Here is a 12,581-nt window from a genome sequence, read left to right on the forward strand (position 1 = left end):
CAGGGGTTATCTCACAAGGATTGCAAATGGTGGTTTTCAAATTCTTTCATTTCTTCTGCATTAGTTGGGATTCTTCTATGAAACACTTTTCTTCATCCACTATCCTGCTAATCCATGATAGAATTCTTTTGGCAAAGACACATGGTTGCTCAACTGTTTCCCTTTATTTACCAGTTTTCAAAATAATGCACTGTTTCCCTAACATGATCCAAAAAAGACCTATGAAATTTTTATGAATTCATAAGCTTTATTCTATTTAATCGATTTTAATCTATTATAGCAATTATTCCTTTTGATACTCAAATTATACTATCTTTAAACAAAGGAATGTCATCAGGGGCGCCTATGTATTTTTGATACAACCCCACTAATCTTTAATAGCTCTCTTACTTTTTGGTATGACAGGACCTCTAGGCTTATCTGGTATAATTTTCTGTTTCAACCTGAAATCAGCTATTTCTCCATTAACCTTGGTTCCTTTTGGTAAAAATAATAGCTTATGTACAGCTTAAAATACTTACTTTTTTAAAAAAACTTATATTCTTTTACCTAGTTCCTGAGAATATTAGTAAAATCCTTTTATAGCACAGAGAGAAAAACCAAGCCACAAAGGCCTTATGCAAGTGTTCAGATCAAGCAAACACACAAACCTATCAAGTATCCTTTGAGCAATAAGAACAATATCCTAAATATTTAAAGCAGTAACAGGTTTGAATTATATTAAAAAAAACAGGGTGCTCTTAACTGAAAGCATTAATGAGTCAAAAACCAAGGATACAGGACAGATCAGACACAGGAGTTAAATAATTTCAAACTCTAGGAGACAGGTACATAATAAACTAGATCATGTAATACTAACTATTATGCTTAAAATTTTAATTCATGATTTAAAACATCATCTGTTTTGAAACCAATTCTTAGCCAAGAGTATTTAATTTTCTGATGATCACTATTCTCTCCAAAGTAGGTTCCAATTACAAAGTTATTACCTTCAATAAGTTCTGAAGTTCTTCTTCCCTTTTATTTAAACAAGATACCCACTGTTCAGAAAAAGAAAGCGTGCTTGTGCTCAGGGCCTCACATCTCTGTTCAGTCTCTTGAGATATTACTTCAAGGCTGTTACCAAGTTTATCACAGTGTTGCACAGACTCTTCAACCAATTTTGTACCTTCTTGATTAAAGTGTCTGAGTTCCTGTGATAAGCCATCACAATCAGCACAAAATTGTGCATTATAAGAGGTTGTTTTGCTGATTATATCCTTAGATTTCCTATAGAAAAAAAGAACAATATTGTTAAAACAGAAAACGTAGACTCAAAAGGCCTATAGCTTGCCCAAAATCACCCAGTCCAAAAATGGTGTATTTGAACCCAGGCAGTCTGGCTCTAGAGCCCGTGTTCTTAATGACTCTTTTATGTTGAGAATGGATGCTTTGGCCAGTGTCTCTTCATAGCAGACTGACATCATATCTGTCATTAAATGACCATTATAAATGTCTTTTCTTATAAAACCTTTCCCAGCTCTCCTCCAGATATGAAGCCTTACTTTGTACCTCTTAGAGTAATGACTATACAGTTACTAAAATAAAATCTGCCATGTGTTTTATTCCTCCTACTAGGTTATGTTACTTAAGGGCATCACCTGCGGTCTCTAGTCTAGTCCCTAAACTGTCCACAATCAGTCTGTCATTCTGTTGTTCAGCAGTTTTACCTTGCCTATGACCTTAAATAAATGGTAAAAATTATAAATGTTATAAAACAAAGTCAACTATAAAGCTTTCTACTAAGAAAGAAGATTATATTGGGGTGTGACAAACTATACACCTAGTGTACATAGTACAATGCAACATAACCCTGAAAGAAAAGCAAAGTCCTCTGAAGACTTCAGAGTTGAACTTTGGTGAATGAAAGTTACCCTCTATTACCACTAGATGGTACACCATGTGAGGAAACCAAATGAGGAAGCAAACAGGTTGAAAACCGAAGTTCAGCTGCAGGTTAAATGGAAATGATTGAAAAAGGAAAAGAAATTCAAGTGAAAAGCTTGGAGACTATCAACATAAATCTAGTCCCTCAAGGAATCAGAACCTAGTAGGAAGATGGAATTTATTCATGAGTGACTACCATCCATGACAGTAAGTGCCACAGGCAGTGGGTCTCGAACTTTAGTATATATTAACCTCCCCGAAGTTCCTGGGCCCTACACAGGACTTACACAGTCCCTGGACCACACTTTGGAAACCATTGGTATAGTCAATAAATGTCAGGAAGATAGGGAAAATGGCTTGCAGAGAGCTTAAAAAGAGTGTTCCCCAGCCATTTCAATCCTATTATACTATTCCCTTCAGAGCTATTGAAAAAGCCAGAAATCCTTAAGTCTAGACACTAGAAAAAAAAAGTGGGGAAATGCTTTCTGGACTCAGAGTCTAGAAAAAAAGAGTTCAGAATGGAGCATGGTATAATGAACAGGATCAACAACAGAACTGGAAAATCAATGATAGGAGTTAGGTAGTAAAAGAGGTGATAGCTAGAATTCTAGAATAGCACTATTCAATAGAATATAATATGAGCCATATAATTAAAAAATTTCTAGTAGCAAAAAAAAAAAAAAAATTCTAGTAGCCACATCAAAGAAGGAAATAAAGGGGTGCCTGGGTGGCTCAGAGGGTTAAAAGCCTCTGTCTTCCACTCAGATCATGATCCCAGAATCCTGGGATCAGGCCCCGCATTGGGCTCTCTGCTAGGCGGGAAGCCTGCTTCCCTCTCTCTCTCTCTCTCTCTGCCTACTTCTCTGCTGCCTACTTGTGATCTGTCTTTCCAATAAATAAATAAAATTGGAAAAAAAACAAACAAAAAAAGGAAATAAAGTGATCAGAGTAACACTGCCCTGGGTGTATACAGCATATGCAAAAGCAAAATATATTAAAACAATGCATAAGAGACGGGAGGAAGAAATCGGGAACATATTGTTATAAGTTCCTTTTATCACACATGAAACAGCAAATTACTTAAAAGTGTATTAACATTATTTAAAAATGTGTATCATTAATCCTAGAAAAACTACTTTAAAAAGGTAATTTTTTTTTTTTTAAAGATTTTATTTATTTATTTGACAGAGAGAAATCACAAGTAGGCAGAGAGGCAGGCAGAGAGAGAGAGAGGAGGAAGCAGGCTCCCTGCTGAGCAGAGAGCCCGATGCGGGACTCGATCCCAGTACCCTGAGATCATGACCTGATCTGAAGGCAGCGGCTTAACCACTGAGCCACCCAGGCGCCCTAAAAAGGTAATTTAAAAGCATAAACAATAAGACTTGCCTTGGTAGCTCAGTTGGTATAGTGTCTAACTCTTGATTTCAGCTCAGGTCATGATCTCGGAGCCTGCTTAGGATTCTCTCCCTCTGCCCAGCCTCCACCCCCTACCACCACTCTCATGTGCACTCTCTCTTAAAAAAAAAAGTATACTGGGACGCCTGGATGGCTCAGCGGGTTAAAGCCTCTGCCTTTGGCTCGGGTCACAATCCCAGGGTCTTGGGATCGAGCCCCGCATCGGGCTCTCTGCTCAGCGGAGAGCTTGCTTCCTCCTCTCTCTGCCTGCTTCTCCGCCTACTTGTGATCTCTGTCAAATAAATAAATAAAATCTTTAAAAAGAAAAGTATAAATGATAAATCAATGAAGAGATAAAATGAAAACATAAAAACACTCAACTTAATTAGGAAAAGAATAAAGGAAACAAAGCACAGAATAGGCAACAAATAGAAAACAGCACCATGGTAGATTTTAATTCAACTATCCCAATACTTCAAATGAAAATGTACCAGTTAAAAGAGGTATATTGTTAAATATAATGAGAAAGCAAGGTGATATCTGCAAGAAATTCATTTTAAATATAAAGATATAAAGACGCAGGCCAAAAGTGAAAGGATGGGAATACATTACATGTAAATAGCAACCAAAGAAAAGCTAAGTACTTATATTAGTTTCAGACAAAGTAGATTTCAGGACAAGGAAGATTATCAGGGATAAAATGGGACATTACATGATGGTGTAAAGCAGTCAGTTCTCTAAGACATATCAACCCTAAATGTGTACGCATCTAACAATAGAGCATCACATATATGCAGCTAAAACTGATTAAACTGATGAGAAACAGACAAATCTAAAATTATAACTAGAGATTTCAATACCCCACTCTTACTACTTGATAGAACAAATAGGTAGAAATTCAGTAAAGGGATGCCTGGGTGGCTCAGTGGGTTAAGCCTCTGCCTACAGCTCATGTCATGATCTCAGGGTCCTGAAATCGAGCCCGCCATCGGCACCCCCCGACCCCGCCTGCTTCTCTGCCTGCTTGTGATCTCTCCCTCTCTGTCAAATAAATAAATAAAATCTTAAAAAAAAAAAAAAAAAAAGAAAGAAAGAAACTCAGTAAGGATATAGATATACAAATAACACTATCAATCAACTAGACTTAACTGACCTATATAGAACATTTCATCCATCAAAAGCAAAATACAAAATTTTTCATATGGGTAGAACCAAACAATACCAGAATGCAAGGGTTCTGAAAACAAAACTGTCTTTGGAACTAAAGCTCACAAAACTGGGCCAGGAACTTCATATTAAACTTAAAAGTGAATGCCTGCCAAAAAAGACTTAAGTTGGATTCTGAATCTCTTAACATAACCAAAATGTTCAAGATACAGTCAAAACCATTCCAGAAAATCACAACTTCAATGAGACAAGACAACAGGCGCCAAAACAGATAATTCCAATGCTGGAATAATCTGTCAAGGATTTTAAAGCAGCCATATAAAAATATTTCAGTGGAAAAAAAAATTTCAGTGAACAATTAAAACACTTTTGGAAAAAATAAAACCTTGGCAAAGAAACAGAAGAGATGAAAAAAAGAATGAAGTGAAAATTATAAAACTGAAAAACCCAATAACTGAAATATATAAAATACCTCTTTGAATGGGTTCTACAGTAGGTTAAAGATGACAAAGGAACACGAAGACAGTTCATAAAATGCCCTCAATCTGAGGTGGCTCAGCTGGTTAAGCCACTGCCTTCAGCTCAGGTCATGATCCCAGAGTCCTGGGATCGAGTCCTGCATCGGGTTCCCAGCTCTGTGAGCAATCTTCTTCTCCCTCTGACCTTCTCCCCTCTCATCCTCTCTCTCACTTTCTCTCTCAAATAAATAAATAAAATCTTAAAAAAAATTTTTTTTACTCAATCTGAACAACAAAGAGAAAATAATCTATCTATAGCCTCAGAGACCTATGAATCACAATAAAAAATCTAACATGGGTATCATCAAAACCCTAGAAGCAGAGGAGAAAGTATATGGAGCTGAAAAACACTAAAATGGATGAAAATTTCCACAACTGGTGACAAGTGTAAGTGTACAGATTCAAAAAGCTGAGTAAATCCAAATAGGATAACCTCAAAGAAATATGTAAGACGACACAATAGAAACAAACCTCCAAAAACTAAAGGCAAAGAAAAATATCTTGAAAGGAGCTACAGAGAAATTCCAATTAATCACGAAGGCCAATCCCAACTGAGGGACACTGTACTAAAAAAATATTCTATGCTGTTGAAAAGGAAAGGTCATAAAAGATAAACACTATTGGGCGCCTGGGTGGCTCAGTGGGTTAAGCCGCTGCCTTCGGCTCAGGTCATGATCTCGGGGTACTGGGATCGAGTCCCGCATCGGGCTCTCTGCTCAGCAGGGAGCCTGCTTCCCTTCCTCTCTCTCTGCCTGCCTCTCTGCCTACTTGTGATCTCTCTCTGTCAAATAAATAAATAAATAAAATCTTTAAAAAAAAAAAAAAAAAAAAAAAAAAAAAAAAAAAAAAAAAAGATAAACACTATGAAACTACTCCAGATTAAAGGAGATTCAAGAGACAGGACAACAAAATGTAATGTGTGATCCTAGATTAAATCCTAGACCAGGAGGACAATTTTTTTCTTTTCCTATAAAGAACATCAGTGAGATAACTGGCAAAATTTGAATCGGGTCTGTAATACTAGATAACAGGAGTTACCAATACTGATTTTCTGATTTATAATAATTATAGTAATATAAGAGATTATCCTTATTTTTAGGAAATATAGACTGAAGTATTTAGGGAAAGTGAACATTATGTCTGCAATGTATACATAGCTAGTTCAGAAAAGATACCTAGACATAAAATATTAGAGGGGGCTGGGAAGAAAGAAAGGGAATGAGAATGAGAAAGTAAACATAATAAAATGTTAAAAGAGAAATTGAGTTGATAGTATTTGTACTGTTTGAAACCTTCTATTCTGAAATAACTTCAGGCAGGAGGAAAGTTAAAGAAAACTAAAAGCTGCTTACTGTTCTGTATTTTCTTGGATGCTACCTAGTGGTTTCTGGATGTTTTCACACTTTTCCTCCAAGGCACAGAATCTCTCTGCCCAAAGACTGATTAACTGGCAAAGTTCCTGTAAGAAAGATATAGAAGTCATAGATGAGAATTATACAAATTCTTGACAAGAGAACTTTAATTTCACTTCTCACCCATAGAGGAAAGCTGTGTAACTGATATTAAAAGGATAATATGATTGGAATTTTTCAAAAAGTAAACAATTAGCAAACTTTGCTACTTCAACTATCAATTAGTAACAAATTACTTTCAGTGTACCTCAAAACTAAGCAAATACACCACCATGTCCCCTTATGCTCTAAGAACCACTCTGACAGGGATACAGCACCAGCTGCTTCTTAACTGATAACATTACTATGAGAGAAAAATACTGAAAATCTGATGGGCCCAGCAGTCCAAAAATAGTAATCATTACTTAAATTAAAGCATTTTACAGAATTTAGCTAGGTCATTTTAATAAAATCTAATTTTACCTTTGCTCGTCCTAGGCATCTTTAAAAACAAGTTCTTCTAAGGCACACAACATGATAGGAATTTAAACTTACAAAATAAAGCAGCTACACTAAAGGCCATGGAAGTGCTGAACACACACCCAGCATTCTTGTTCACTGTTCAGTCCATCAGTTGACCAACATCTCTGAAATACACATCAGCTGACAGTACATATCCAAGACTGCTTACAAATAATGTCTGTCAGTATTTTTATAGTCTCAAAGTAGAGGAAAATGAAGGTATTATCCGATTTATCTACATGTAGGTAGGTGTTCAGGGTTTTACATAACTGTTTTGTTAGTGCTGACTTCAAGTTCTAGAATATCTGAGAAACAGCTCACATAATAAATTTAACGTCCATATGGGCGCCTGGGGGACTCAGTGGGTTAAAGCCTCTGCTTTCGGCTCAGGTCATGATCTCAGGGTCCTGGGATCAAGCCCCACATCGGGCTCTCTGCTCAGCAGAGAGCCTGCTTCCTCCTCTCTCTCTGCCTGCCTCTCTGCCTACTTGTGATCTCTGTCTGTCAAATAAATAAATAAAATATTAAAATATTAAATAAATAAATAAATAGATTTAACTTCCATAAAGCCAGGGAAGTCTAATCATTCATGTTAAAATTACTTTCTGGATCACAGGTGTTCTTGTTTTTAAATAGCTGCTAATCAGTTTTAAACATTTCAAAACAGCTCATATATAAAAAGCCCATCTATCTTAGAACATATACCTAAAAAGATAAGGAAGGGTTGATGGAGAGGGATGAGAAACTGCTACAATTTCAAATTGCAAGAATATGTTCTAGAAACAGAGCCACTCAAAAGGGGATGCCTTTCAGGCACTATACTCACCATGATGACTCTCAGAGGATCTAAACACTCTCACATGCTTTTGAGGCCTTGGGTTCCTCATGAGAAAACTATGCTAGTAATAGCATGTGTATCTACACTGATGACAGGAATAAGTACATACTGAGGGACTCAGGAAATGTTAACTATTATTTTTACTAATGTGATGTTAATCTTTTCTCCAAAGAGTTTCCTGCTTATCAATTAGGGAAACGAATACTCTGACTTCAAACCTGCTTTAACTCTTGCCTAAAAATCTGGGATTTATTTCCTTTTTTGTTTTGGATGACATGGATATGAAATCCCTTTCCCTTACTTCCAAAGAAAAAGAAAACTCTATTACTCACTGAATCATGTCAATAGTTTTATTGACCAAAGAGTTCTGTCATGTAATAATTAGCCTCATTTAGTAAAATTTTACACACTCATTACTCAGGCCTTAGGAATACCAGGTGTTATTTTCCATATATGTCATCTTACAGATTATGACTTACCTAGTTTGTAGTTTTGGTTTTGGTTTAAAGCCTAATGCATGCAGTGAAGAACAGCTTACATGGAAGAAGGTCATAAATCACATTTACAATCAATAAAAATTAAGAATCATATTAATTGGATGCCTCGGTGGCTTAGTCAGTTAAGTGTCCAACTCCTGGTTTCAGCGCGCAGGTCATGATTTCAGGGTCATAAGATTGAACCCTGCATGGAGCCCAGTGTGGAGCCTCTTAAGATTCTCTGTCTCCCTCTGCCTCTGCCCTTGCCCCCACCACGAGCGCCCATGAACTCTCTCCTGCTCTCTCTCAAAAAAAAAAATTATATTAATTTGCTACAATTCAAATGTCTGACATCGATGATACAGAAATAATAACAGGATACAGTTTATGAAAGAAAATAACTATCTATGTTACCCTAGAAAAAACCATTTATCAAATTATACTATAGATACATATTCATTGTAAATACTTCTAATTGCACCCCCAGAGGTTTATTTCTCTAGCTGCATCCTGGTGTGATGAAAGATAATCTTATTGGTCTTTTATTTTTATTTTTTTAAAGATTTTACTTATTGTTTATGTGAGAGTGAGAGTGTGTGTGAGCAGGAGGAGGTGTGGAGGGGGAGGGAGAGGCAGAGAGTCTCAAGCAGACTCCCCTGAGTGTGATGCAGGCTCAATCACACAACCCTGAGATCATGACTTGAGCTGAAATCCAGAGCTGAACGCTTAGCAGACTGAGCCACCCAGGCACCCCCCTCTTGTTTGTCTTATAGATCTTTAGCATAGGGTTCTAAATGTAGCAAATCCTAAAATATTAACTGGTCAAGAAAAGCATTCTTAAGTATTTTTTATTAATTATTGTTATAAGCAAGAGTGGCTATGACATCTTCAGGTTTCTAAATTAGTTTTACAGCATTCAGATTACATGACAGGGATTATCAAGTTAAAGATTATAAAACTTTTAGGGGCACCTGGGTAGCTCAGTGGGTTAAAGCCTCTGCCTTCAGCTCAGGTCGTGATCCCAGGGTCCTGGGATCGAGTCCCACATCAGGCTCTCTGCTCAGCAGGGAGCCTGCTTCCCCCTCTCTCTGCCTGCCTCTGTGCCTTCTTGTGACCTCTGTATAATAAATAAATAAAATCTTTTTTAAAAAAAGATTATAAAACTTCCTTTTTATGCTCCCCAAATCACCTAAATGAGATACCTGTGAATGGATTTTTTTAATTGTCTTCAGGTCTTCAGTTAAGTTTTCACATAGCTTCTGAGATTCAGCCAAGGAAGAAATTGTATTTTCTTTTAATTCGTGTAGATTGTTACACAGTGTACTGAGAAAGCCATCCATTTCCTTTTTCTGATCTTCTATCTTTGAAGGAAAAGGTTTCTTTTAATTAAAAAAACTCTTTTTTGTTGAACACTTGTGAAACAGAACACATATAAAATGGAACATATACAAGCTAAAAAACAGTATGTAAAGTCTTGCCTTTCCAGCCGCTGAAACCCCAGTTTCACACTCACCTTCAAGAGACCATTGCTATAATTTTAAAATACTTCCAGAGATATTTTATGCATATTTAGGCAGATATGCAGACATATGCATGTATACATGAATATGCACATCTTCCCTGACCCAGGACAGCATGCTATATATGCTCCTACATAAATGCACTATTGTGAAGATCATTCTCCCATTTTTCTTAGCCATGATTCTGTTGATCACATCAGTGGCAGCAAGCATCTTATTTCCTCCCAACTCACAACTTATGGCTTTTGCATGTATACAGATGTGGCCACACAGATAGTTAGAATTCCTTTCTTAAACAATTTGATTTTGAGAAATGAAGAACAGTATTTGTTACCTTACTGGCCACTGTCAATGAAGTCTTGAAAATATGCTTTAGTTGACTGTTTATTTCCAGTATAGATGCCATCGCAGGGGATAAAACTGTTTTCAGTGAAGTTAGAAGGTCAGTCTTAAGTACATCCTGGTTAAAAAGAATATTTTCCCTTCCATAAGTGTGGCTGGTTAAATGACAGTATCTTAAATACTTTGTTAACACATGCATAGTGAAATCCTAAGTTCCCATTCTCTAATCTTTATAGCCTATAGAGCTTATTTGTTTCTAGAATTTATATTCATCTTAAGTTACTTAATCCTACTTAACAGTAATTAAGAAAATGTTAATGTAGTGTATGATAGACTCCTAACAGTCTAATGGAATAGAAGTCCAAATAATTCAGAAGAGGGGAAAATGACAATAATTTGATAAGATCTCAGCATTGCAAATAAAGGAAATTTTTTAAAAAACTGCACAAGTACATTTTAACAAAATAAATTTCAATAAGTTTAGGTTACTAGTCAAAAAGGCTGAGACTGAATAGCCTTCAAAGGTAGCTTTTGAGCTAGAGGTATTTAACTTTGAAGAACTGGTGACTTATATCCTATTGTATCTGAAGAACTTGTCAAGGTTCTTGTGCTTGTCAGGTAAATACGAACTTGAGAATGTAGATTGGGCTTTTTTTTTTTAGATTGGTAATTTTCACAAAAAAGGAAAAAACTCCAACCTTAAGTTCCCTTCACTTGGGCAGGGTGAGGAACTATAACAGAAACAATTAGTGAAGAGTGAAAGGAAAAGGCTACTGGCACTCTTTAGGAAAGAAAAGCTATCATCATTTCAACTCCTGCTGTGGAAGCAGCAGTCATCTTGCAATCATCCGACTCCAGCAGTGTTTCCAAGGTGGTATATAACTTGGTAGGAAGACACCAATAAATACAGTCTTGCATTTAGTGCATGAATCAATTTCCTAAAAGTTAGTACCAACTAAGCATCTTTTAACTTCGTCAAATTTGGGTGTCATATAAGGACTGAATCCGGGCAGTGTTAACTAATACTTGTAGTTATTTACTTGGAAAATGTTCAACAGATATTGTTAGAATCAAAAGGGGAGGCAGAGAGCCTACCTAAAGAAGAAAACAAGAAATATGGTCAAGGACTTCCTACGCAAATCTTACAATTACAAAATAAAGAGTATTATTCAAATCAGCTATGAAGGAGGTAATATTAGTGTAATTGGATGAGTGGCTTCTACAGAACTATGAAAAAAATCTTTACAGTTAAGGGCTTGATCACAGAGATCTGGCCCCATAAATTGTCATATGTGTTCCTAGAATTCTAGCAGTTCTTTTTCTTGCACTTTTCTGTATTACCATTACTTTAAAATCAACCATCTAACATCCCCCCTGGCTGGGTCAACTGCAACATCAACATAACCAATCCAGAACCCTTGAGGAAAAGGAAATTTACCAATTTCTAAGCCAACTAACAACTGATGGGTCCCCTGAATTCATCTAGTGGTGCCAAAACTGCCCTTTCTAGTTATTAGGCTTGTTAACTCCTGCTCTTAATGTTACAAGATGTAAGTGAAAAGGGTTTCAAAGGTTTGTTGGCACTTAGAAGTTAATCTTTCTAGAAAAAAAAAAAAAGCAGAGATTTGCTTTTAAAAATATAAATCTGGGGGTTGCCTGGGTGGCTTTCTCTGTTAAGCATCTGCCTTTGGCTCAGGTCATGATCCCAGAGTCCCAAGACTGAACCTCGCATAGGACTCCCCACTCAGCAGGGAGTCTGCTTCTCCCTCTGCCCTTCACCCAGCTCATGCTCTCTCTCACTCACGCTCAAATAAATAAAGCCTTAAAAAATATATAGGAGTCTACTCTTAAAGCGGTATTTATAACTGTCTGTAAAACTTAAAATGAAAGAGCAATTAACATTGTTTTCAAAGGCATATCAAAGTAACACCTGAAAAATACTTTAAGAGATTTACTAACAATCAATGTCTGAAGTACAGTTTTACTTTCTGCTGCTAATGACTGTTCTTTCAATATCATATTAGAAATCTGAGAAACACGTATAGACACATTTTCTGGAACAGATGTGAGAGATCCAAGTGCTGTTGTAGTAATTGCGTCTAATGCAGAGACACTGGAAGACAGCAGGTTACCTATACCAAAAAGAAAAAAGACACAAACTTTGACATAAATATATTAATACAGTTAGAAGTACTCTAAAGAGGTTGAGAAAATTATATCCTTGTGAAAATTTATAATAACAAGCTTAAAATAATTGGTTCATTGTATCAGCTAGGAAATATTTCAAATATAAATTATGTTCTAGAGTATTCTGCAAGTTTATTAGACCCATCACTATGTTCGCAGTAAACCAAGAATCATTGTGATCTCCAGCTAATAGTAATTACAGTATTGTAGTAGGTAAAAGAGATTATAAAAAACTAATAATTAAGGACGCCTGGGTGGCTCAGTGGGTTAAAGCCTCTGCCTTCGGCTCAGATCATGAT

The 12,581-nt window shown here is 36.3% G+C and overlaps 1 protein-coding gene across 1 annotated transcript in view; it reads right to left on the reverse strand.

Moving 5' to 3' along the window:
• The window catches only part of KIF11 (kinesin family member 11), a 43,645-nt gene that overhangs the window by 8,982 nt on the left and 22,082 nt on the right, over positions 1-12,581 (reverse strand). Inside the window, exons 14-18 of the mRNA XM_004749657.3 lie at positions 12,055-12,227; positions 10,088-10,213; positions 9,436-9,594; positions 6,359-6,465; positions 990-1,269 (exon numbers count right to left, since the gene is read on the reverse strand). Of these exons, the coding sequence (XP_004749714.1) occupies positions 990-1,269; positions 6,359-6,465; positions 9,436-9,594; positions 10,088-10,213; positions 12,055-12,227 (845 nt within the window). The remainder of the gene's footprint in view (positions 1-989; positions 1,270-6,358; positions 6,466-9,435; positions 9,595-10,087; positions 10,214-12,054; positions 12,228-12,581) is intronic.

The sequence above is a fragment of the Mustela putorius genome, unplaced genomic scaffold (genome assembly GCF_011764305.1).
Source record: "Mustela putorius furo isolate JIRA1106 unplaced genomic scaffold, ASM1176430v1.1 tig00003909_pilon_pilon_pilon, whole genome shotgun sequence".
NCBI classification, from domain to species: domain Eukaryota; kingdom Metazoa; phylum Chordata; class Mammalia; order Carnivora; family Mustelidae; genus Mustela; species Mustela putorius.